General features: G+C 42.3%; 2 protein-coding genes across 3 annotated transcripts; one reads left to right on the forward strand and one right to left on the reverse strand.

Moving 5' to 3' along the window:
- Nucleotides 1-366: 366 nt before the first annotated feature.
- LOC111964051 (protein FAM78A-like) lies at nucleotides 367-13384 on the reverse strand. Its single transcript, XM_023987725.2, has 2 exons — nucleotides 11439-13384; nucleotides 367-4870 (listed from the first exon to the last, which is right to left on the reverse strand). The coding sequence occupies exons 1-2, from the start codon at nucleotides 11759-11761 to the stop codon at nucleotides 4351-4353; spliced, it is 843 nt and encodes a 280-aa protein (XP_023843493.1). The 5' UTR covers nucleotides 11762-13384; the 3' UTR covers nucleotides 367-4350.
- A 516-nt stretch (nucleotides 13385-13900) lies between these two features.
- Nucleotides 13901-24173, forward strand: LOC111964049 (inactive phospholipid phosphatase 7-like). Of its 2 annotated transcripts, XM_023987723.2 has the most exons (4): nucleotides 13901-14129; nucleotides 14550-15051; nucleotides 15349-15384; nucleotides 21987-24173. In XM_023987723.2, exons 2-4 carry the CDS (start codon nucleotides 14574-14576, stop codon nucleotides 22373-22375), a joined length of 903 nt encoding a protein of 300 aa, XP_023843491.1. In that variant the 5' UTR covers nucleotides 13901-14129; nucleotides 14550-14573; the 3' UTR covers nucleotides 22376-24173. The 2 variants fall into 2 exon arrangements, with proteins under 2 accessions (XP_023843491.1, XP_023843492.1); XM_023987724.2 differs by lacking the exon at nucleotides 15349-15384 and having other exon boundaries at nucleotides 13901-15051.
- Nucleotides 24174-26426: the final 2253 nt, after the last annotated feature.

Genomic DNA, 26426 nt, shown 5'->3' on the forward strand with positions numbered 1-26426 from the left:
TCTTCAATAGGGAGTTAAATTAATACTCTCAAACTCTAAACCAAGTCTGCCTTAGTGAAAAAATAACAAGAAAATTACTGTATTTACTGATGTTAATAGATGGTATATTACGTATTCCAAAGTTGACTAATGGATATTTGACTATTGATTATGGTTAAGAAATAGTTTATAAGCAGACTTTCAAATAAGTTTCACCAACTCTTTTCCTTCATAAAGTATGAAATGGTATCAGAGTTGATCAAAGCTAGGGTGTTGTGGGTGTGTGTGAAGCACCTTGGCAAGCCGCTTCTGTAGATAGAATCACCATGTCACAGTGTGCATATTCTCCCATCACAACACTTTAGGAGACAGATGCCAGGGAACAAATAACATTTGCACATTTTTTTTATTCATGAAAAATACCACTCTTTTAATTTTCAGTATTTTTTTTATCATTGTGCATTTTCACAGTTTTAAATATTTGCCAGTACTGTTCCATTTTCAAGTATTGAGTATCAGTGTCAATGACAATGCAAAACAAGAAAATACTGTATTTTTGTTTCAGTGCTGTGAAATATATTAGAGCATTTTTCAGAAGACAAACCAACAAACCCAAAGAAATTAGAAATACATAGCCTATTGTGTATAATCTGCTACAGTTAGCCATAGGGCTACTCGACTGAAAACCTAGTCAGAGGTGAAGGGAGCGAATGGTAAGATGGACAGACAAATGGAATATCCAATCAACTCTTGTTTACATGGGGTAAGCCAATAGCAAAGGATAGGAAACAATGGTGGGTGATCCTGAGAGTGAGCTTGGGCCTGTTATTGGTTGAACTAAAGCTAAATGTTTTCTGCTGGTCTATGAAGAGTTGCTGGACTGTTTACAGGACTCTTTTACATAAAGAGCCATAGAAAAGGTGGTAGCCCTCAACTAGGAGTTGTGGGTTTAGGAAAGGAAGGCTCTACCCAGTGGCACAACCCCAGAAGGAGAAACATGAAGTCCATGAATTCCACTCGTTCAATGATGGCATCGTAATCTTATAAGAACGTTTACGTAAATGTCAATTTTTAAAAACAGAACTCAGTTAGAGGCGTGTTTCCAGGAAGCACTTGTACATTATGAGATGGCCTCATCAGTAGCAACAACACGGTCAGAATCAGAGACACATTGAGGCAATCGTCTCCTCTGTGACCTCCCTCTCGTGTGTGTGTTTTGCTGGGTGCCACGTGCTCTGCCAATAAGCGCTGTTCACACTCGGTCCCAGTGTGATGTTGTGACGATCCGATAGGATGCAAGGAGAGACCGCCCCCGGGGGCCTCTGTCCCTGCTGTCTTATGACAACTGTGTGTGTGCCCCACCCCTTCTAACACTGACCTTTGTCCTCTAGCCCTATATCACTCCAGCCACCCTTGGCACAGCCCAACACAGTGCATCTGAAGGGGGCTCAGTATTTCACAGCAGATATAATAATGGCAGCACTTCCCCCCCACCAGTCCCCTCCTCCCTCCTCCCTCAGCCCAGATGATTGAGTCCAGAGCAGCGGCTATCTCACATAGCTGACACGGGGCAACGAGGGCCATCTGATTAGGCTATTATGCGGGTCCAAAATGTAATTATAACAAGGGAGAGCTGCAGTATACGTACTGTATCATAGCTATCATACTGAAGATCTCATTTGGCGAGGCTATCAGTCTATCTGGTTTCCTAACCCTGTCTCTTTTTTAATTATGTTCAGCTGCTACACACTTGGCTGCTCTGTCTTTTCTCATCAGGCAAAGATGTCAAATTAAGGTTGATATTTGGTTGAGACGTCAACAGATTTGAGTAATTTTAAATAAACCAAACCACGAGGTAGGCTAAAATTACAAAGGAAACAATGATGACTCAATACATTTTTGGCCAGTTGTTGGTGGCATTTGATGGTAATATTACTCTACCAAGAAAGCTTTGCCTCCAAAAAATATCAAACCAAAATGGCATAACATCTATACTAAAACAATACCATCAGTGACAAAAGTGGAGATGCTGTTTTCTCAACCACTTCAAAATGACAGCTTGACCCCAGTGTTACAAAACACAAACATCGGTCCCTGTTCCTTTTTTTTTTAGCTCGTTGTTGTCGTTGATGTTATAAGGAGATAAAAAAGCCTGATGCCAAATTCTGCCCCACAGTCGTCCCTCTACCACACCCCCTCCCTCCCTCCTCCATGAGAGAGATTTCAGCCCGGGGTAAAGCCGCCCTTCCCACAGATAAATGAATGACTAGACATTGTCCCGTTTATGGAGGTATTTAGCTAGCCGGGGCTCTGTGCGTTATCCCTGCGAGAGGAGGGAAAAAACACCACATTTCTACAGCGGGCTACAACTGTCAGTGGCTACCCCTCAAGTGGGTCATCTATATGCCAGGCTGAGCCTCGCTTTTCTACTACTGCCTGCCCTTCCTCTACACAAGGAAGACAGAGGACAGGGTGAAGAGAGGAGGGATGGAGGAAATAGAGAGATGGATCGAGTGGAGCAGAGAGAGGAGAAAGTGGGGACAGGGTGAATGGGGACGAACATCAGAAGTGGAGAGAGAGAGGGTGAGGGGAGCGGGGGGGGGACAAGGAGAGAGAATAGAGAGGGAGGGCAGTGGGCTACATCCAGTTAACCTCTGCAGAGCCACCCCACACACAGGGACCCTAAAGCCAAGATTATTTATCTCCAATAGCATTGCATGGAGGACTGCTGTCTTATTGCCCCGGGATTTGAAACACAGTCATTTCCCCTGGCTACTGCTTGCTGTGATTGCTTATTAATACCAATATTGATTAGGTGCTAGCATGCCCCTCTCTTCTGACAGCTGTAGAGAGGAGAGAAGAAAGGCAGAGGGATGGATGGATGGGGCGAGGGAGGTGTGTGTGAAAAACACTTTACAGTGGCAGGGGCCCTGAGATGGAAGGAGTGGTGATAAATCAAATAAAAGATAACATGATGAAAGACAGTATTCTCTCTGTAAAGGGAGGTTGTTGACAACCCTTGCTGTCTATCTGAATATCAGCTGAATGTCACTCTCAATGGGTTTGAATGTTGTCAGAAAACCTTTTACACTGCCAAACATAACATGTGCGTTTGCATTGATGAGATGAGCAAACTGGCATTGTGAAAGGGTTTGTTTGAATGATTTGTCTGTATGTTCTGTGGGAGTAAAGAGTTCTAGCAGTATTAGGACCCAATTTGGTTCCCTGTAACTCCATAAATAATGCTAATTTCACCATTCTCCTATTTGTTTAAAATGCTATTTGTCCTGCTACAGTGGTAAATATTTCTACAAAAATTACAATTGCTGAATGTCATTACACTTTTTGGTGTTTTGTAACAGATGCCTCTTTCCATATATCAAATGTGTGCACATGTTTGGGATGCTGGAATTATTTTGGTGTGGACGAACATGTGCAGGTAGCCTAATTTTTGAAGAGATTTGTTTCACAATCAGATGAAACCATCGTGACTGGTTGTGTACATACCACATTAAAAGGTAATATATTTAAACTGTTAAATGACATGTGCTTACTATTAGGCCCATAAAAACATGTCACGGTATAATTTGCACTCTGTTGCCACTATTCCGTTCCTAAACCCACACACAACAGCACCAACAATCTGGATGGAAGAAGAGACAAGACATGTGAAGGAATATTGCATTGCACATTAAAGGCTAAAAGTTTTAAGCGATGTAAACTTAAGGCAGCATGGATTGAATGTCTCGCATGTTTAAAAAAGTACTAAAACTACATGTCTCCCCGATGTGGTTCGTATTCACTATCCCTCATGTAGAGCACAGAATAGTGCTTATTCACAAAAAGTGAACTCTCTCCAAGACCATAAATAAAAACACAACTTTGTGCATGTACCATGTACATAAACACGAACATAAATACTATGTTATTTTTTCAACCCACACACACTCCCCAACCCTCCCAAATTACAATCCCCAAAATGCAACAAAAAATGCAAAGTTTCTGTGGGTATTTTTTTGCAATGACTTCATCTAGCACAGTGAAACCCGACCCAGATTGAAGGTAGAATGGTTGCAGTTTGTTCATTCCTGTTTTTAAAGTCCGCTCCAGCTCCCACTTATAGGCAACGGGTGTCCTCTTTCTCCAAGCTGCTCTTGTCCTTGTTTCACTTTCTCTCCCTCTCTCGCTCAATTCTTACAAAAAGCGAGAGAAGAGATAGGAAACGTAGAGGCAAATAGAGGCAAGGAGCTTGAGGGAAGGTTAAAAGGAGAAGAAAGGAAAAGGAAATTAGATAAAAAGAGAAGAAAGGAAAAGTGAGGTGTAGGTAGAGGAGTGGGAGAAGAGAAAGAGCGTTTAACCTCCAGAGGTCAGTCAGTATTTGGGCGGGATGACCACGACGGCTTCCCCGGTCTTTGGCCGCCACATGAGCACCTGAGCGTCGTTGGCATTGGGCTTGACCATGGCGTTGGGGGGGATGGGTTCGTTCTTGCCCAGGATGTGGGGCTGCTCCTGGGCCACGGGCTCACGCAGCGTGGCCCTCTGGCCCAGAGGCTTGTCCGGGTCCACCTCCATGTGGAGCTGCATCCTCCAGCGGATGGTCTGCAGCACCAGGGTCTCGGCCTGGTTGATGGCCACCAGCCAGGTGGTGAAGCTCTGGTCGCGGCGGATGCTGCTGAGCTGCGGCATGTTGCTGTCGCTCACAGGAACTCCCCACGTAACGCTGGGGTAGAAGTTGTCGTTCATGCTGACCGTAAACTTGGTGTCCTTCTTGGTAGGGCCCACAATCGTGCACGTTTCCGTGGTGTTGCCATACCAAGGATAGTTGACGCCATCTGAGTCGCTGATGGCCTGGATCTTGCCATCCCGCAGGTCAGGGAGTTCCCAGCTCGACCTGGAAGTGGAAAAGCAGGTAGTTAGATTTAACCCAGAAGGTTAAAAAACAGAGTGAGGTTTAAAGTTCACGACAAAATCAAAGATAGTGCCCATCACTCACATTCATATGGGATTGAAGTATCCTTGTGTGTATATATAGCTAAATCTACACAACAGATGGTGTGAACTGTCAACGGAACTCGATTTTAGAGCACTTTTTTGATGTGAATTTTGGAAAAACTATTCCTTTAAACCTGGAAGTGGAAACAAGAAGGGGAGACTTGTTTTACACGTGGGAATCTCTCTGCATTTGGTTACTGCTTTCCTGACAAAACTTCTTTGAGAGATGTGTCAATCGTAATAGGCTCTTACCCACTGTTAAATAATGGCTGGAGGATAAAAGTGGAGGAGACTATCTCCCTGAGAGGCTCAAACAGCCTGGCTGAGTGGGTTTGTTATTGAGAAGCAGGGCAGCACAATCACAGCACATCCCAGGTTCCCATTGTTAACAGCCTCCCCGCCTGTCTAACCCACTCCGGTGTAGTAAGTCACTGTAGATGCATGTCAATGATCTCAAATGGCTTCCTTTTCTCATTTCTCACTGACCAATGATCTGTCAACACAGGATAGGTGAAAGCAATATGTCCTAAGCCTATCGGGATTGCTTTGCCTCGTCCACCCTTAATTCAGATCTGAGTGAATTAAGTGAAGGTGAATTTTGTACTATTGAGACGTAGCGGGTGACATTGTGGGACAGAGGCACCTCATAAACAATCCTGTCCGCCCCCTCGGCAGGAAGAAAATTACCTTTCTCCCAGAAGTGGAGGATCAGCAGAACTGCTGTAGATAATAGTGTGATTAGTCAAATGACAGGTCTGCATGGACATTGGTTCAGTTTCTGTATAAGCACTTTGTGACAACTGCTGATGTAAAAAGGGCTTTATAAATCAATTTTGTGATCTTTAGGCAAGCCCGTGTGTGTGTGTGTGTGTGTGTGTGTGTGTGTGTGTGTGTGTGTGTGTGTGTGTGTGTGTGTGTGTGTGTGTGTGTGTGTGCGTCTGTTATCCATGTCCATTCTTGTCGCTACAAATCACTATCCTCTCTATCGATCTGGCTCTAAAACAACTTGAGCAATCTTTACATCTATAAATATATCTCTGACAGGAGCCAAATTGTAACATCAATTTCACTGTGAAGGGCCAACAACTACAGACAATGGCCAACAAAGCACTCCCCGTATTTTTATCTGGATAACACATGGTTTCATGAGAACAGAACATGCCCCAGAGCAAGAACATTTGGCCTTTTCTTTCTCCCTCTATTGGAGGCCTAACGATACTACAGGATCTACCTACTCTTTATAGATGGTATTTTATTATAGTACTATACTATTTTCAGTACTGTATTCAAAACCATGGGAGGTGCTCTATTGAAATAGATACTAGGAAGAACCCAACAGACGTGTATTTGTGCCATCTGAGGTGATAGCTGCTCTGAGAGAGAGAAGGATCTGTTAATACCAGATTCATCTCTCTCTCGCTCTCTCTCGCTCAATACCCTCTCTATTCTCTGTTCATATTATGTTTCGTTTGCAGAGCCGAGGGATGTCTCTCTAATCTTCACACAGCATAATTTTTTTTGTTTTTGTTTTATTTTGTTTTTTCCATTCAGTGGCTCTTTAGGCCCAGTGTGAGAGATTAACACACAGACACACACACAAACACACACACAAACAAACAAACACACAAACACACATCTCAGAGCAGCTATCACCTCATATGGCACAAATACTGCACACATCCTCTATTCTGGGCAGATCAATGGCCAAAGTAAATGTGCCTCTCCTATTTCATCTAAGCGACACATTTCGGCTGGTTTGGGGTTCAAAAGAAGAATGCCCCGGTAGTCTGATTTGTAAGAGGGCACAACAAAACCTATTCCCCCTCAGGAGACTGAAAATATTTGGCATGGGTGCTCAGATCCTCAAAAGGTTCTACAGCTGCACAATAAAGAGCATCCTGACTGGTTGCATCACTGCCTGGTATGGTAACTGCTCGGCCTCCAACCGTAAGGCACTACAGAGGGTAGTGCGAACAGCCCAGTACATCACTGGGGCCAAGCTTCCTGCCATCCAGGACCTCTACACCAGGCGGTGTCAGAGGAAGGCCCTGAAAATTATCAAAGACTCCAGCCACCCTAGTCCTAGACTGTTCTCTCTGCTACCACATGGCAAGCGGTACCGGAGCACCAAGTCTAGGTCCAAGAGGCTTCTAAACACCTTATACCCCCAGCCATAAGACTTAAGACATAACATCTAATCAAATGGCTACACAGACTATTTGCATTGCCCCCCCCCCCCCCTTTACACCACTGCTACTACTCTCAGCTGTCATCTATGCATAGTCACTTTAATAACTCTACCTACATAACCACCTAAAATTTGTTCACCATCTACAGTTGAAGTCGGAAGTTTACATACACCTTAGCCAAATACATTTAAACTCAGTTTTTCACAATTCCAGGACAACACCACTTCATTTTAAAGAATGTGAAATGTCAGAATAATAGTAGAGAGAATGATTTATTTCAGCTTTTATTTCTTCATCACATTCCCAGTGGGTCAGAAGTTTACATACACTCAATTAGTATTTGGTAGCATTGCCTTTAAATTGTTTAACTTGGGTCAAACGTTTCAGGTAGCCTTCCACAATAAGTTGGGTAAATTTTGGCCCATTCCTCCTGACAGAGCTGGTGTAACTGAGTCAGGTTTGTCGGCCTCCTTGCTTGCACATGCTTTTTCAGTTCTGCCCACAAATGTTCTATAGGATTGAGGTCAGGGCTTTGTTATGGCCACTCCAATACCAAGACTTTGTTGTCCTTAAGCCATTTTGCCACAACTTTGGAAGTATGCTTGGGGTCATTGTCCATTTGGAAGACCCTTTTGCAACCAAGCTTTAACTTTCTGACTGATGTCTTGAGATGTTGCTTCCATATATCCACCAAATCTTCCTACCTCATGATGCCATCTATTTTGTGAGGTGCACCAGTCCCTCCTGCAGCAAAGCACCCCCACAACATGATGCTGCCACTCCCGTGCTTCATGTTGGGATGATGTTCTTCGGCTTGCAAGCCTCCCCCTTTTTCCTCCAAAAATAACGATGGTCATTATGGCCAAACAGTTCTATTTTTGTTTGACCAGACCAGATTTCTCCAAAAAGTACAATCTTTGTCCCCATGTGCAGTTGCAAACCGTAGTCTGGCTTTTTTATTGCGGTTTTGGAGCAGTGGCTTCTTCCTTGCTGAGCGGCCTTTCAGGTTATGTCGATATAGGACTCGTTTTACTGTGGATATAGATACTTTTGTACCTGTTTCCTCCAACATCTTCACAAGGTCCTTTTTTCGCACCACAGTACATTCATCTCGAGGAGACAGAACGCGTCTCCTTCCTGAGCGCTATGATGGCTGTGTGGTCCCATGGTGTTTGTACTTGAGTACTATTGTTTGTACAGATGAACGTGGTACCTTCAGGCAAATTACTTGTGTCATGCACAAAGTAGATGTCCTAACCGACTTGCCAAAACTATAGTTTGTTAACAAGAAATGTGTGAAGTGGTTGAAAAACGAGTTTTAATGACTCCAACCTAAGTGTATGTAAACTTCCGACTTCAACTGTACATACTACCTCAACTAACCGGTGCCCCTGCACATTGACTCTGTATCAGTACCCCCCTGTATATAGTCTCGCTATTGTTATTTTACTGCTGCTCTTTAATTACTTGTTACTTTTATCTTTTATTCTTATCCATATTTTTTTTTAACTGCATTGTTGGTTAGGGGCTCGTAAGTAAGTATTTCACTGTAAGGTCTACACCTGTTGTATTCAGCGCATGTGACTAATAACATTTGATTTGATTTTGATTTGACATAGCCAGACTAGGGCAAGGGGAGGAGGTCATGTTGGGGATTGTAGTATTGGGACAGTGTGTGTAATCTTTGACATGCAGACCCGAAACATCCCATGCTGCAACGGTTGAAGATGAACCCTCTGCATTCTGGATATACAGTGCCTTCAGAAAGAATTCACTCCCGATGGTGCAGTGGTCTAAGGCACTGCAACTCCGTGCCAGAGGCGTCACTGCAGTCCCTGATTCCAATCCAGGCTGCATCACATCCGGACGTGATTGGGAGTCCCATAGGGCGGCACACAATTGACCCAGCGTCGTCCGGATTTGGCCGGGTTAGGCCGTCATTGTAAATAAGAATTTGTTCTTAACTGGCTTGCCTGGTTAAATAAATAAAATAAAAAATCACACACCTTGACTTTTTCCACATTCTTTTGTGTTACAGCCTAAATATAAAATGGATTAAACGGAGATGTTGTGTGTAACTGGCCTACACACAATACCCCATAATGTCATAGTGGAATTATGTTTTTAGAAATGTTTACAAATTAATAACAAATTAACATCTGAAATGTATTGAGTCATTAAGTATTCAACTCCTTTGGTATGGCAAGCCTAAATAAGTTCAGCAGTAAAAATTTGCATAACAAGTCACATAAGTTGCATGGCCTCACTCTGTGTGCAATAATAGTGTTTAGCATGATTTTTGAATGACTACCTCATCTCTATTACCCACTCATACAATTGTCTGTAAGGTCCCTCAATTGAGCAGTGAATTTCAAACATTGATTCAACAGCTGTAATCATTTGCAAAAATGTCCAAAAACATATTTTCACTTTGTCATTATGGGGTATTGTGTGTAGATGGGTGAGGGATAAAAATAATAATCAATTTTGAATTCAGGCTGTAACACAACAAAATGTGAAATAAGTCAATAGGTATGAATACTTTCTGAAGGCACTGTACGTCAACTTATGGGCCCCTGCCACAGGATGTGGGACGAACTGAATTTGTGTAAGTCACAGACATCTGTCAATAGACAGGGGGAAGTCAATTTGAGCTAACTGCCTGAGCTCACTTTAACTAATTTCGTAATATTTGGAAAATAATGTGATTTCTCATACCATACAGTTTCTGTTGACTCCAGTAGCCTACCTAACAATGAAACCCAGCTTGAATGGATCAATTTAACAGAGTGTTAATGAAAGCCTTGGCTTTAGAGAAAATTGTGGACTCAGTCCTTGCCCACCACCGCTCTATAGAATCCAACAGTGCTAAAGCGTACTGCATCTTCAAGGACACTTTCACCTCTCTATGCACCAGAGACAGTGAATTGATACACTATATATGCAAACGGACGATTTGGGGTTTGGTGGATGCCAGGAGAATGCTACCTGCCCGAATGCATAGTGCCAACAGTAAAGTTTGATGGAGGAGGAATAATGGTCTGGGGCTGTTGATTCGGACTAGGCCCCTTAGTTCCAGTGAAGGGAAATCTTAACGCTACAGAATACAATGACATTCTAGACGATTCTTTCCAACTTTGTGGCAACAGTTTGTGGAAGGCTATTTCCTGTTTCAGCATGATAATGCCCCTGTGCACAAAGCGAGGTCCATACAGAAATGGTTTGCTGAGATCGGTGTGGAAGAACTTGACTGGCCTGCACAGAGCCATTTACATTTACATTTACATTTAAGTCATTTAGCAGACGCTCTTATCCAGAGCGACTTACAAATTGGTGCATTCACCTTATGATATCCAGTGGAACAACCACTTTACAATAGTGCATCTAACTCTTTTAAGGGGGGGGGGGGAGAAGGATTACTTTATCCTGAGAGCCCTGACCTCAACCTCATCAAACACCTTTGGGATGAATTGGGACACTGACTGCGAGCCAGGCCTAATTGCCCAACATCAGTGCTCGACTTCACAAATGCTCTTGTGGCTAAATGGAAGCAAGCAATATTCCAACATCAACTCAATATTAAAAAGTTGTACTTAATGTTTTGTACACTCGTGTATGCATTACATATCTATCCAAAAGGCTAAAGTTACCTACTACTATTTGAGGCTTTCAATGATATAGGGGCATAAGGTTTATCCCCATGGACATGGGATATAAAAGTGGATTTTTGTAAAGTCTTGATGGTTTGGTTTTTTCAATCTAATAATTGATTTGATTTCGCAAAAGGATGTTTTTTACAATCTAATAATTGATTTGATTTCGCAAAAGGATGGATTTGCAATATGAATAAAAATGTGTCTTGGCTTTTCTGCCTTTCCTAATTTCCACTATATTTTCTCGAACTTTTCTCGGGAAGTCATCATGACGCAAGTGTGTTCCAGCATCGAGGTACAGTAGACCGTTGACGTTCTGAAGTTAGCCCTCCAATCTCCAAAAATATCTTGGAGGTGTCAAAGCCCCATCGCCATTGAGAGGTGAATATGAAAAATGAAGTAGATTACGGATGGCAGGTATGGTCTGGAATTTTAATTCAGGGTTATTTATATTTGGTCTTAGTCTACTCAAATGTGATTGCATCTGCACCTGATCAGACTGTAGCCCTAAGTAACCTAGTCCATCACCTGCACCGTTGGTGAGCTTGAAGTAGGCCTACACCTACATTTCACATGGTTGTTTACGTTCCCTTGTAATGTGGGTTGAGTTTAGGTTGATACTCACATCCCTTTGGTTCCATATTTGTTGTAGAACTCCATGTGGTTGCATGCTTGAATCCAGCCAACAGTCCACGTCTCTTTACCGGCCACCGGCGGCACTAATACTCGAGCAGAGGCTCGGAAGTGCGGTGTTCGATAGCGCAGAACCACGTTGGATGACTCGTCGATGCTGGTTGGATTGGAGTCGATGGAGGAGTTCACCTCGAGAACGATGATACTTTCACGGAAACACTTGGGCTTACACCTGATACTCTGGATACAGCCCATTGCATTAAATAGCAACACAATCCACAAACAACGTCCTGAGATCTGGAGGAGAAGACGCATGGAAACAGCAACTAATTCACAATTGCATCCATATTTTCAATAGTTAAAAAATACAAAAAAACGAAAAAGGGTGGCACTGGCAAATGGCCACTCCACTGTTCTCCGTTGAGAATGACTAGACTATCACTTTGCTGACATGTTCATAAAAGCCATGCATTTTGCAACCAGTTCTGTATTCCAACACTATGAGGGAAAATGTAGTGTTTTACTCAATAATGGTACAGTTGTGAATACATTCACAGCAGTATGCTTTCTGCTTTTCGTTAGCGATCCGCTCACATCACCAAAAAAGGGCCGATGCAACTTTCTTTTCCGCGTCTTGAAGCTTCCTCCATCAATAGAAGTGCCTATTCAGATGTCTGTGCTGTGTGATCTGTTTCACCCCCACAAGAAGCTTGAGGTCGCCCGCGATCACTGGCAACTTGCGACCATCGGAGATGTACACCAGAAAAGATTCACATTTAGGCCTACTTTGTGATCTAATAAAGCAGACGAAATAGCTAATTGTGACGCATAATTTACAAAAACTGCTAACGTAACATATCGACGTCATATTGGCGGAGCTCAGCGCCTCTCATCTGTGAGCCTATTCATTTCCACTTTCATTATCCTCCTGAGTGTGCGTAAAATCAACTTTCCCTCGGATACGCATTCTGTTTTCCATAAGCCACCAGTTCGGTCACTGGTGAAAGGTTTTTATTCCCCAAAAATGTTTTTGTGTGGATAAGAGGGCTGCAGCCAGCAACGGCTTGCATTGAGCAACGTCTTAATTATGTAACAATAAACGATTAACACTTAATGCCACAGTAATAAGCCCCCTTTCACTGACCCCAGTGTTACGACAATTATAACAATGTCACATCAAAAATACATTATGACTAAATGAGGTGCACATCTCATGAGGTGCATGTACATAAATAACCCATCTAGAATAAGTTGCTGACGGTCTTCACTGCAACAGACACACAGCCCGCGTGCAATCCTACAATAACTCTATGCACAGGGATTATATGAGGGATAAGAATAAATATTGCTGTCCGTACCCGAAGTCGACGAACATTTTAGACATGGTATGCAAAAGGCAATAGGGCAAGTGAAACGGTTAGCTTAAAATTAAACAATTGGACGTAGGTATCATTGCAAAAGGCCTGTTGTAGCATAAACCCAATATATTCTATTAAAAAAATAGAGGTTCACCACACTTTTGGACAATGCAAGGCAAGACCGTCTTTTTGACTTGTCCCAAGACAGTTTATTGGACTGCCCTATATGCGTGCGCACGTGGTTCGAGTGGTAATTCCGTTATCTTCCCAGTTGGTTCCTTTCTCTTTTATTGTTACGATCAATTGCAAGGTCCAGTAGTGGTAACATTTCAATGTACAGTTATTTCATCGTCGGTTATTATAATGAACACCGCGCAACATTCAAAGGCAACCAGGTCAACTTTCCCCTCTCCGTTTGGATCTCTATCTTCTTGTAGATCAACTAATAAAAAACTATTTTAATTCTAATCATGGAATGTCCGATAACCCAACCAGGGTCCTTTGGGTATAATTTAGTCCCAATTCCAGAACAGACTGTCATTTCTCTGCGCTTGTCCCATCGCGGCCACAGCAGGTTCACCCTCCCGCATTGGTCTATTTCAGCGGCTTGAGCTGCAGCTCCTTTAAGTAGCCTACCTTTGAGACGACACTTCCCCTCACCATTGCAAGCATTCTGGGAAATGTAGTGATGGGCTTTTTTGCTATATTTATTAAATGACACATAATTCAGGCTATAATAGGCCTACTTCCATCAGTCAAAGTGAAGTGAATAGCCCTAATTTAATTGAATATTTTTGAGCAATGTAATAGTCTATAGTCTATAACTCACATCAATTTGGATGCATGACCAATTATAAAATATAAATTGGTGAATATTCAATAACAAAATAAATCATTTAAATGTAGGCCTACTTTGAATGCTCCTGAGAAAACCCCTTTTATTATCTATAGGATAAAGTAAGTTTTCATAATTGAATGTTTGTTGTTTTTCTTTTCTTCTATTTTGGTTCGTGCTGAGAGCGTCTCTGTCGCTGTCCATTTAAGCACCTTGGAGAACTCCCATCTGGAAGAGCGCGTCGGTAGATGAGCGCGGAGGAAGTGGGACTGTGCGTAGGCTACGTCATGTCCACGGAAAACGACTGACTATCGAAAGAGCTCTCCTCTTTTGTAAATACTGAATGACTCGCCGAGCTGACTATGGATGCTTGTTCCTTGATTGACTTTAATAGTATCGGGGCTACAGTGTATCTGTCTAACTAAGAATTCCTTGACGCGTTCTCCAAATTCCATTCGTGAACGATAGCCCATTCTTATACATTGGCCTGGTAAGACGATAACAAAAATGTGTCTTTGTCGTTGAGCATAACAGACAAAGTAAAACCAGTGTATTTAGTTTCTGCCGTTCAGGATCAAAACAAAACATTATGCCATTCCATGTTAGTTGCTGATGGTCGTATATTTTAGTTTATGACATGTTAAATGCTGATGATGTTTCACTGTAGATTGTATCTCGTTTGATTGGCCCAGGCAGATGCCAGTCAAGCCTCTTTGTGCCTGCATGGATCCGGTTGTAGGCTTAACACAGCAGCATGGGCAGCGCGCATTCCAACAGGCCTAAATATATCTGGTAGGGACGCAGTGGGGGAAGGAGAGGGCGACAGAGCTTAGCTTTGGATATTTAGCCTTCGTGGTTAAAACGAGAAATTGACCTTCTGAAACGTAATACAGTAACTTTTTTCACCAAGGTGGCAAAGTGGGACCAACCCAAAATGCCCGCAATTCCGAGTTCTAGGTCCAGGACGCGGGATCGGAACAACGTCATGAGCAGACCCGAGTTCATGTCCCTGAACCAGCCCCTTTGGAGCGGCAACTCGGAGAGCCGGGGAAACTCAAGGCGACCTGGTCAACCCAAACACCAAGCAAGCCTGCCGTGCGACCCGCAGGAACCTACTGACAGTGCCAACAAGGACCGGAAAGAGCCCATGAAACTGCCCGAGGAGGACTGTATCCAGCTGAACCCTTCCTTCAAGGGGATAGCGATGAGCTCCCTCCTCGCCATTGACATTTGTCTGTCCAAGCGCCTGGGGGTCTGCGCCTACACGTCGTCGTCTTGGGGCACGGTTCGTTCCATGGTCACCCTACTTGCGTTCACGGGACACGGCATCACGTGGATCATTGGCACTATTGTGTGTCTGACAAGGAGTAATACGCTGGCGGGACAAGAGGTCTTGGTCAATCTATTACTTGGTAAATGCACGCCTCACTCTACTCAAAACACATTGTGTAATAATTCAGCTATTTAATTGTACACATATGATTCAGCTCTTCTTTAATGGTTTTGTTATTATCCTATAGTGTGTCTATCAATGCATGCATTTTTTTATTAATAGGTATAGGCTAGGCAGTCTACTGATATGATCACATCTCTACTTCCTTATCCCAGGGCCTGTATTAGGCCTATATAACCCATGTCAATAGGCTAATATTTATGCCATAATTGTTAACTGTTAATGCTTCTCACTAAAATATGTCATTGTTCACCAGAAGTTAAAGCATCCCATGGTAGAGGATCAGAAGCAGGTAATTAGGAAATCCTATCCCTTCATGGTCCCTCTCTCCTTCACCCAGCACAGAAGCAGGCCTGGGGAACAGGTGCTAGGCTCCACATATCACAAGTTTACTTTGGACTGAAGAACTATAAGTAGACATTTTATCAAGCCAGGGGCCTACATTGAAAGACTCAGTGAAGTCATTATCATCAGTGTCAAGCATAGCACTTCTTATCCCCACTATGGCAGCTGGTACAAAATCTACAGTGGAATAATTTTCCAAAGTATCTCATTTAAGTAAATATACTTGATTATACTTACTTCCTTAATAGGTGTTTTCCCTACATTAGCTATATTAATGCGAATGTAACAGATTTCTCTAACTAGCGGTAATGAAATCAACCTACAGTTGAAGTGGGAAGTTTACATAGAGTACACTTAGGTTGGAGTCATTAAAACTTGTTTTTCAATCACTACACAAATTTCTTGTTAACAAACTATAGTTTTGGCAAGTCGGTTAGGACATCTACTTTGTGCATATCACAAGTCATTTTCCAACAATTGTTTACAGACAGATTATTTCACTTATAATTCCCCGTATCACAATTCCAGTTGGTCAGAAGTTTACATACACTAAGTTGACTGTGCCTTTCAACAGCTTGGAAAATGCCAGAAAATGATGGATCGTTGTTCCGTCAAAGGTACAGTTGTAAATCATGCAGCGTGTTTTGTCAAGATCGCAGATTTTAGAGAAACAACAAATGTTGGAACATATAAGTGTCTTATATCGTCAGAAAGCTTAAATTCTTGTCAATTTAACTGCACAGTCCAATTTACAGTAGCTGTTACTGCGAAAAAAATGCTATTGTTTGAGGAGAGTTCCTGACAACAAAACATATTTTTCACCGCGATAGGTTTGATAAATTCACCTCTAAAGGTGAAATGTGTACTTACATTCTGAAATCTTGCTCTGATTTATCATCCAAAGGGTCCCAGAAATAACAGGAAGTGTCGTTTTGTTAGATAAAATCCTTTTTCATATCTTAAAAAGGTCCATATAGCATGCACGATAGATTTTGTATTTCCACTCGTTCAATTTGCAAAGAAAGGAATCTGTGAAAATCTCACCCTAAACATTGTTTCAACAACTCAAATCACATTTGTATGTATTCCTCAGAGATCCTAGAAGGTAACAAGACTTCACTATGTCATTAGGGGTGTAGTATATCCTATAGGACACCATATTTGGTCAGAGAGCAACTCCTTCATGGCGTCCATCACTTGAACGACTGTATATTTGTCAAATATGCACCAATCTGGGTCAAACAAAGCTAGCTAGATAGCCATGTATATGTCATAAAATGTAGCTACCTGCCTTTAAATTTCGGACAAAAATTATAAGGATATTCAGAGGTATGACGTTATGAAAACTGGTTGTTTTGCAAATGTTGAACTTATAATATGGCTACTAATACATGGAAAGCTAAATGAAAGTCCAAGTATACAGATCTGACAATATTCTTGCAGAAAATGTAATATGAATGCGAATGTCTCCTTCACGATTTGCCCAAATGTACCTGGCGAATTCACACTAAAAGTCTTGTAGTTCACTCATACTTCAAGTTATCCATCTGAAACTTTGCACAAACACTGCTGCCATCTTGTGGACACTATCAGAATTACAATGAGAGTGATATATCTAGAACTGTGCCCTTAATCTTGCATTTCAAAGATGGTGGAAGAAAAATACTGTTTTTTTCTTTGTATTTTCTGCTACCAGATCTATTGTGATATATTCTCCTACATTCAATTCACATTTCCACAAACTTCAAAGTGTTTCCTTTCAAATGGTACCAGGAATATGCATATCCTTGCTTCAGGGCCTGAGCTACAGGCAGTTAGATTTGGGTATATCATTTTGGCGAAATTAAAAGAAGGGGGCTGTCCCTAAGAAGCTTTAAGCAGCTTGGAAAATTCCAGAAGACGATGTCATGGCTTTAGAAGCTTCTGATAGGCTAATTGACATAATTTGAGTCAATTGGAGGTGTACCTGTGGATGTATTTCAAGGCCTACCTTCAAACTCAGTGCCTCTTTGCATGACGTCATGGAAAAATCTAAAGAAATCAGCCAAGACCTTAGAAAACAATTGTAGACCTCCACAAGTCTGGTTCATCCTTGGGAGCAATTTCCAAACGCCTGAAGGTACCACGTTCATCTGTACAAACAATAGTACGCAAGTATAAACACCATGGAACCACGCAGTCTTCATACCACTCAGGAAGGAGACGTGTTCTGTCTCCTAGAGATGAACTACTTTGGTGCGAAAGGGAAAATCAATCCCAGAACAGCAAAGGACCTTGTGAAGATGCTGGAGGAAACGGGTACAAAAGTATCTATATCCACAGTAAAACGAGTCCTATATCGACATAACCTGAAAGGCCGCTCAGCAAGGAAGAAGCCAGTGCTCCAAAACCGCCATAAAAAGCCAGACTACGGTTTGCAACTGCACATGGGGACAAAGATTGTACTTTTTCCTCTGGTCTGATGAAACAAAAAAACAAAAACAAAAAACTGTTTGTCCATAATGACCATCATTATGTTTGGAGGAAAAAGGGGGATGCTTGCAAGCCGAAGAACACCATCCCAACCGTGAAGCACTGGGGTGGCAGCATCATGTTGTGGGGGTGCTTTGCTGCAGGAGGGACTGGTGCACTTCACAAAATAGATGGCATCATGAGGGAGGAAAATATGGTGGATATATGGAAGCAACATCTCAAGACATCAGTCAGGAAGTTAAAGCTTGGTCGCAAATGGGTCTTCCAAATGGACAATGACCCCAAGCATACTTCCAAAGTTGTGGCAAAATGGATTAAGGACAACAACGGCAAGGTATTGGAGTGGCCATCACAAAGCCCTGACCTCAATCCTATAGAAAATTTGTGGGCAGAACTGAAAAAGCGTGTGCGAGCAAGGTGGCCTACAAACCTGACTCAGTTCCACCAGCTCTGTCAGGAGGAATGGGCCAAAATTCACCCAACTTTTTGTGGGAAGCTTGTGGAAGTTTGACCCAAGTTAAACATTTTAAAGGCAATGCTACCAAATACTAATTGAGTGTATGTAAACTTCTGACCCACTGGGAATGTGATGAAGAAATTAAAGCTGAAATAAATCATTCTCTCTACTATTATTCTGACATTTCACATTCTTTAAAATAAAGTGGTGATCCTAACTGACCAGGATTTTTACTATGATTAAATGTCAGGAATTGTGAAAAATTGAGTTTAAATGTATTTGGCTAAGGTGTATGTAAACTTCTGACTTCAACTGTAGATGGTGAACTCATTTTAGGTGGTTATTTTGACACACGTCTCTGAAGGAAACCAGCAGGCTATACCCCAGACTGATTGTGTCAATTTATGCATTTCTCTGAACAAATTGGGGTGTGTGTGTGTGTGTGTGGTGTGTGGTGTGTGTGGTGGTGTGTGTGTGTGTGTGTGTGTGTGTGTGTGTGTGTGTGTGTGTGTGTGTGTGTGTGTGTGTGTGTGTGTGTGTGTGTGTGTGTGTGTGTGTGTGTGTGTGTGTGTGTGTGTGTGTGTGAGAGAGAGAGATAGTTCAAAAGTACTATAACACATTGTTCCCATTCAGGTATGTGCCACTGAAGCTAAGCAGGGTTGGTCCTGGTCGATCCCTGGATGGGAGACCAGATGCTGCTGGAAGGGGTGTTGGAGTTCCAGTAGGAGGCACTCTTCTCTGGTCTAAAAAATATCCCAATGCCCCAGTGCAGTGATTGGGGACATTGCCCTGTGTATGGTGCTGTCTTTCCGGATGGGACATTAAACGGGTGTTCCTCACTCTCTGTGGGCTTCCAATATGGGCTGGTTCATACCAATATGGGCTGGTTCCCTTTCGACACCTGAAATCTTGAGGGATTCTATTGTAACTCCTGTGCTGGATGCCTGGTTGCTTTGGGCTGATGTGTGTGGGAGGGTTGTGTGTGTTATACCAGTAGAGTGATTACTCAGAAAAACACTGCAAATCTGTGGACTAAATCTATATTGTGTTCAGTCTATAATCTGTTTAATTTGGTAAAGTTTGGGCTATTGTGTTTGTAGCATTGTTCAGGTCATTGTTCAGGTCATTAATAGTGATCCTGGATAGGATAGGGAACCACCGTGTTTGAACAACCATCCTGATTAAGGCAGCTGTGAATGCAGTATCATTCACAATAGCATCTCTATCTCGCTTCATTTTGACTTCAGGTTGAGATCCGGTTACTGTGCTGGCCACTCCATTATAGACAGAATACCAGCTGACTGTTTCTTCCCTAAATAGTTATTGCATAGTTTGGAACTGTGCTTTGGGTCATAGTTCTGTTGTAAGAGGAAATTGGCTCCAATTAAGCACCATCCACGACATGGCGTTGCAAAAGGGAGTGATAGCCTTCCTTCTTCAAGACCCCTTTTACCCTGTACAAATCACCCACTTTACCACCACCAAAGCACCCCCAGACCATCACATTACCTCCACCATGCTTGACAGATGGCGTCAAGCACTCCTCCAGCATCTTAATTTTTTCTGCGTCTCACGAATGTTCTTCTTTGTGATCCGAACACCTCAAACTTAGATTTGTCTGTCCATAACACTTTTTTCCAATCTTTCTCTGTCCAGCGTCTGTGTTATTTTTCCCATCTTATTGCCCAGTCTGAGATATGGCTTTTTCTTTGCAACTCTGCCTAGAAGGCCAGCATCCCGGAGTCGCCTCTTCACTTTTGACGTTGAGACTGGTGTTTTGTGGGTACTATTCAATGAAGCTGCCAGTTGAGGACTTGTAAGGCATCTGTTTCTCAAACTAGACACTCTAATGTACTTGTCCTCTTGCTCAGGTGTGCACCGGGGCCTCCCACTCCTCTTTCTATTCTGGTTTGAGCCAGTTTGCACTGTTCTGTGAAGTTAGTAGTACACAGCGTTGTATGAGATTTTCAGTTTCTTGGCAATTTCTCGCATGGAATAGCCTTCATTTCTCAGAACAAGAATAGACTCACGAGTTTGAGATGATAGTTCTTTGTTTCTTGCCATTTTGAGCCTGTAATCGAACTCACAAATGCTGATGCTTCAGATTCTCAACTAGTCTAAAGAAGGCCAGTTTTATTGCTTAACATAATTGCAAAAGGGTTTTCTAATGATCAATTAGCCTTTTTAAAATGCTAAACTTGGATTAGCTAACACAGCGTGTCATTGGAACACAGGAGTGATGTTGCTGATAATGGTTCTCTGTACGCCTATGTCGATATTCCATAAAAAATCTGCCATTTCCAGCTACAATAGTCATTTACAACATTAACAATGTCTACACTGTATTTCTGATAAATTTTATGTTATTTTAATGGACAAAACACTTGCTTTTCTCTCAAAAACAAGGACATTTCTAAGTGACCACAAACTTTGGAACAGTAGTGTACATATTTTTAGCTTGGAAGTGCATCATAGATAACATTGACTCTAGGCTGGTGAAATCCGTGGCTCTCCTCCTCCCTCACCTTCAGTAGTGCTGAGGTGGGCTATATCAGGGGGCAGAGCTGGGTCCTGTAGCTGGCACCATTGACTTTCATTGGCAGCTCAGCACTGTGTCCCCACTGTCCCAGAATGACCCCCAAGGTACCTCATACTCACTTCCATGCTGTCCATTCCCCTCTCTCTACCTTCTTTCAATTTCCTCAACTTTCCTTTTTCATCCTTCCATCCTTTTTCATCCTTCCATCCTTAACTCCTTCCTATCTTTCCTTCCTTCATTTCCACCATCTCTCCCTCCCTCATTCATTCCACCAACTCCCAAATCTTAATGGTCTGTGAAAACTGTGAATTCTAATTTGCTAGAAGTCTACTTTACAATAGAACTAGGGTGTTATGTGTGTGTGTGGGTGTACAGGAAGGAGACAGTGTCATCAATGTCTGAATCCTGAGTCCTGACAGGTTCCACAGGGTGGGGTGGAAGCCGGGTAATCAAAATTAAAGGTGGGGATATTTTGGGCCGCACATAGAGGGTTGGATGCTGCTAAAAAGAGACTGAAAAGAGACACTTTAGGACGGGATCAAGTACTGTAGGTTAGTCATATCCAAATAATTAATAATGATCTATCACACCCAATCATAAGTAAGTCTATTATACTGTACATCTATATTATTCAAGTCTTTTCCATTCTTATTACAAAGGTTTCAGGTGGAAAACGTTTCTATCTCAGTATTTCACTTGCAAAAACTCTCAGCGACAGTCGCCTCAGATCAAATCACTACACAGATAGCCAAGTGCACATACAGTAAGCCAAAGCTGAACTATAAGCTAGGTGCTCTCAGTTCTGTGCTAGCTTCCAGACCTACAGTGGGGAGAACAAGTATTTGATACACTGCCGATTTTGCAGGTTTTCCTACTTACAAAGCATGTAGAGGTCTGTAATTTTTATCATAGGTACACTTCAACTATGAGAGACGGAATCTAAAACAAAAATCCAGAAAATCACATTGTATGATTTTTAAGTAATTAATTTGCATTTAGTTTGGCTGTTTAGTTTGGATTTGGATTTAGATTTGGATTTGGATTTAGTTTGGCTGTTTCATGCAACATCTTCTCTCCTCAGCCCTCCTGCTTGATGTCATGACAGTGGCCGGAGTCCAGAAGCTGATCAAACGCAAAGGACCCTGGGAGATGAGTCCGGGATTCCTGGACTACTGTGTCATGGATGTGTACTCCTTCCCAGCGGCCCACGCCAGCCGCGCCGCAATGGTGTCCAAGTTCCTGCTTTCCCACCTGGTCCTGGCCGTCCCTCTTCGCATACTGCTGGTGCTCTGGGCCTTCCTGGTGGGCATGTCCCGGGTGCTGTTGGGTAGACACCATCTGACCGACATGGCGTGCGGCTTCGCCCTGGGCCTTCTGCACTTCAGCCTGGTGGAGACGGTGTGGCTGTCGTCCAGCGCCTGTCAAACCCTCATCTCTATAGGGACCCTCAGCTGGAGCTCCTTCTACTGAACACAGGGCCAGGAGTTCTTCCTGATGTGATCTGGAACAGAGTTTTCCCTGATCAAGGCCTACTGTCAAAGGCTGCATTAGACCTACGTATAGGCTTTATCTTGATTTCCTTTCAATGATGTTTGTATTTTTCTGCTGGAAACTATCATTTGTTTAAACTATACATTTTTGAGAAACAGGTGGACTGGACTCCAAATGTGAATAGATTTTTGCTGTCATTGAATTGTGCTGTATGTGTTAAACAAAAACATGATTGTTGTCTAGAAGATCAGGGATTTTGCTACAGGGTTAAATATTTATCCTATCCAAATAAGTTTCAAAAGATAGTTTTGATTAGTTTAAGGCAAGCGGTTTCATCATAGATCTCTGTATGTTGTATATCCCACATTGTTTGCCTTCTCTGCTGCAATCTAAGCATTAACCAAGCAGATAGACACAGTTAGTTTATGGTGCTGATTTCATGCCTCACTGAGTAACTGAACAACGTCTGTGTGAAGTAATCTACAGTACATCAGGCTTGGGGTTACCATTGATACTGTGACATATGTGTGTGTATATGGGTGATTGTGTGTGTGCATATGTCTGTGTGTGTGTTTGTATGCCTCCATGCAAGATTTCTTATGTGTGTACCTTTGTGAGTCAAATGTAATGTCTTTTGGAGGGTAAAAGTCACTGAGTAAACCTTTGCTGGGTAGTCCTGAATGTCCTAAGTCCTGAATGTTCACTGGCATGTACAAAAAATGAATTATACCCGATATCAAAGGCTTTTTTACCTACTGTATGCCTTCATGTATTTCATTTATTGGTCTTCTGCTATCTATTTTGGTTGTTTATTTTTGTGATATTATGGACTTGGGAACCAAACTATTTAAGCTGTAGCCTTTTTGCTTTCGCAAAAAAATATTTAATTGGGTTGAACCTGTATATATATATATGTATGTATGTATGTGATATTGCATTAGTGCAAGTCAGCATGTTTTGTTTTGTACAAGGATGACAAGAAAGTCATCTTTTCATGCAGTGTTTGAATTTATCCAGTCTAATTTGCTAAATTAAGAAGATGGCTGGATAGTCTTTTTAAGATGTGGATGTCTTTCCTGCGTTGTTTATGCATGCCCATAAATATACCATTTGCCATGACTTATGGTATATTGTTGTTTTTCTGTGTGTGTGTGTGTGTGCTTGTGCGAGCGTGCGTGCGTGTGACATTCATTTTTTGATTGTGGTGGATGCTTTTAAGAACATGTCAATGTGCTAAACCCAAGTAATGGCTGTATTTGGACTCATTGACCACAAAATTGATTGGTAGCCACCACCTGAAAACCATTGATTTACATGACTCCACTCCATCAATATGCCTCACTGTCTGCAGTTACTCATCAGTAATGAAGCTGAAACAACAGCTTCCTTATTTATTCAGGGAAAAACCATTGAGATACATGTATCACAGCTGACCACACACACACACACACACACACACACACAAAGTTGCATGATCAGCCTCTCACCATTTACATACACTCACAGAAGGAGCTGAGCCACACGTGTCTCCCCTTTTACGGGGAAGAAGGACGGGAACAAAGGAGGGATAATCTGTCTCAGCAGATGGGAAAATGGCATTTACGGTGCCTTCAGAAAGTATTCGCACCGCTTGACTTTTTCCACATTTTGTTGTGTTACAGTCTGCATTTTGATTTCACTGGCATACACCCAATACCCCATAATGTCAAAGTGGAATCATGTTTTCCATTTTATTTTATTTTTTATACAAAATTAAAAGCTGAAATGTCATGAGTCAGTAAGTATTCAACCCCTTTGTTATGGCACACTAAATAAGTAAAAATGTGCTAAACAAGACACATAATAAATTGCATGGACTCACTTTGTGTGCAATAATAGTGTTCATCTCTCTAACCCACACAGACAATGATATGTGGCGGAGATCTTTGTGGGCTATACTCGGCCTTGTCTCAGGATGGTAAGTTGGTGGTTGAAGATATCCCTCTAGTGGTGTGGGGGCTGTGCTTTGGCAAAGTGGGTGGGGTTATATCCTTCCTGTTTGGCCCTGTCCGGGGGTATCATCGGATGGGGCCACAGTGTCTCCTGACCCCTCCTGTCTCAGCCTCCAGTATTTATGCTGCAGTAGTTTATGTGTCGGGGGGCTAGGGTCAGTTTGTTATATCTGGAATACTTCTCCTGTCTTATCTGGTGTCCTGTGTGAATTTAAGTATGCTCTCTCTAATTATCTCTTTCTTTCTCGGAAAACCTGAGCCCTAGGACCATGCCTCAGGACTACCTGGCATGATGACTCCTTGCTGTGATTATTATTATTTGACCATGCTGGTCATTTATGAACATTTGAACATCTTGGCCATGTTCTGTTATAATCTCCACCCGGCACAGCCAGAAGAGGACTGGCCACCCCTCATAGCCTGGTTCCTCTCTAGGTTTCTTCCTAGGTTTTGGCCTTTCTAGGGTGTTTTTCCTAGCCACCGTGCTTCTACACCTGCATTGTTTGCTGTTTGGGGTTTTAGGCTGGGTTTCTGTACAGCACTTTGAGATATCAGCTGATGTAAGAAGGGCTATATAAATACATTTGATTTGATGGTAAGGTCCCTCAGTCAAGAAGTGAATTGTAAACACAGATTCAACCACAAAGGCCAAGGGCAACTATTGGTAGTTGGGTCAAAAATAAAAAGCAAACATTGAATATCCCTTTGGGCACGGTGAAGTTATTCATTACACTTTGGATGGTGTATCAATACACCCAGTCACTACAAAGATATAAGGGTCCTTCTTAACTCAGTTGCCTGAGAGGAAGGAAATTGTTTACGGATTTCGCCATGAGGACTGTGGTGACTTGAAAACAGTTAGAGTTTAATGGCTGTGATAGGAAAAAACTGAGGATGGATCAACAACACTGTTTTTACTCCACAATACTACCCTAAATGACAGAGTGAAAAGAAGTAAGCATGTACAGAATAAAAATATTCCAAAACATGCATCCTGTTTGCAATAAGGCACTAAAGTAAAACTGCTAAAAATGTTGCAAAGAAATGAACGTTGTATCCTAAATACAAAGCATTATGTTTGGGGTAAATCCAACACAACACATTACTGAATTCCACTCTTCATATTTTCAAGCATGGTGGTGGCTGCATCATGTTATGGGTATGCTTGGCATCGGCAAGGACTATGGAGTTTTTTCGGATAAAAATAAATGGAATAGAGCTAAGCACAGGCAAAATCCTAGAGGGAAACCTGGTTCAATCTGCTTTCCAACAGACACTGGGAGACAAATTCACCTTTCAGCAGGACAATGACCTAAAACACAAGGCCAAATATACACTGGAGTTGCATACCAAGACGACATTGAATGTTCCTGAGTGGCCTAGTTACAGTTAGGACTTAAATCCTAAAATCGGCTTAAAAATCTAAGGCAAGACTTGAAAATGGCTGTCTCGCAATGATCAACAACCAGCTAGAGCTTGAATAATTTGTTTAAGAATAATGTGCAAATATTTTATAATCCAGATGTGCAAAGCTCTTAGAGACTTACCCAGAAAGACTCACAGTTGTAATAGCTGCCAAATGTGATTCTAACATGTATTGACTCATGTAATGAGATATTTCTGTATTAAATTTTCAATAAATTTGCTAAAATTTCGAAAAAAATATTTTCACTTTGTCATTATGGGATATTGTGTGTAGATGGGTGAGAAATAAATCTATTGAATCGATTTTGAATTGACTGTAGGGGGGTATTAATATTTTCTGAAGGCACTGTACGTATCATACTTCCTCCATCCTCTGCTTTTGTCTTGTCCAAAGGTCACATATTATTATACACATTTACATTCAGGGGCAGCTCCGGACTGAAGGGCAGCTCCGGACTGAAGGGCAGCTCCGGACTGAAGGGCAGCTCCGGACTGAGAAGCAGCTCCGGACTGAAGGGCGGCTCAGGCGCCTCTGGACTGAAGGGCGGCTCAGGCGCCTCTGGACTGAAGGGCGACTCAGGCGGCTCTGGACTGAAGGGCGACTCAGGCGGCTC

This window comes from Salvelinus sp. IW2-2015, linkage group LG5 (genome assembly GCF_002910315.2).
Source record: "Salvelinus sp. IW2-2015 linkage group LG5, ASM291031v2, whole genome shotgun sequence".
Classification (NCBI taxonomy): domain Eukaryota; kingdom Metazoa; phylum Chordata; class Actinopteri; order Salmoniformes; family Salmonidae; genus Salvelinus; species Salvelinus sp. IW2-2015.

What these genes read in the sequence shown, in the direction of transcription:
- LOC111964049 (XM_023987723.2), top strand. Translation starts at nt 14,574, where the DNA reads ATGCCCGCAATTCCGAGTTCTAGGTCCAGGACGCGGGATCGGAACAAC. An exon ending in CTTGGTCAATCTATTACTTG is followed by an intron (nt 15,052 to 15,348) that starts GTAAATGCACGC and finishes ATTGTTCACCAG; the next exon opens with AAGTTAAAGCATCCCATGGT. An exon ending in TGGTAGAGGATCAGAAGCAG is followed by an intron (nt 15,385 to 21,986) that starts GTAATTAGGAAA and finishes TTCTCTCCTCAG; the next exon opens with CCCTCCTGCTTGATGTCATG.
- LOC111964051 (XM_023987725.2), bottom strand. Translation starts at nt 11,761, where the DNA reads ATGCGTCTTCTCCTCCAGATCTCAGGACGTTGTTTGTGGATTGTGTTG. An exon ending in AAATATGGAACCAAAGGGAT is followed by an intron (nt 4,871 to 11,438) that starts GTGAGTATCAAC and finishes TTCCACTTCCAG; the next exon opens with GTCGAGCTGGGAACTCCCTG.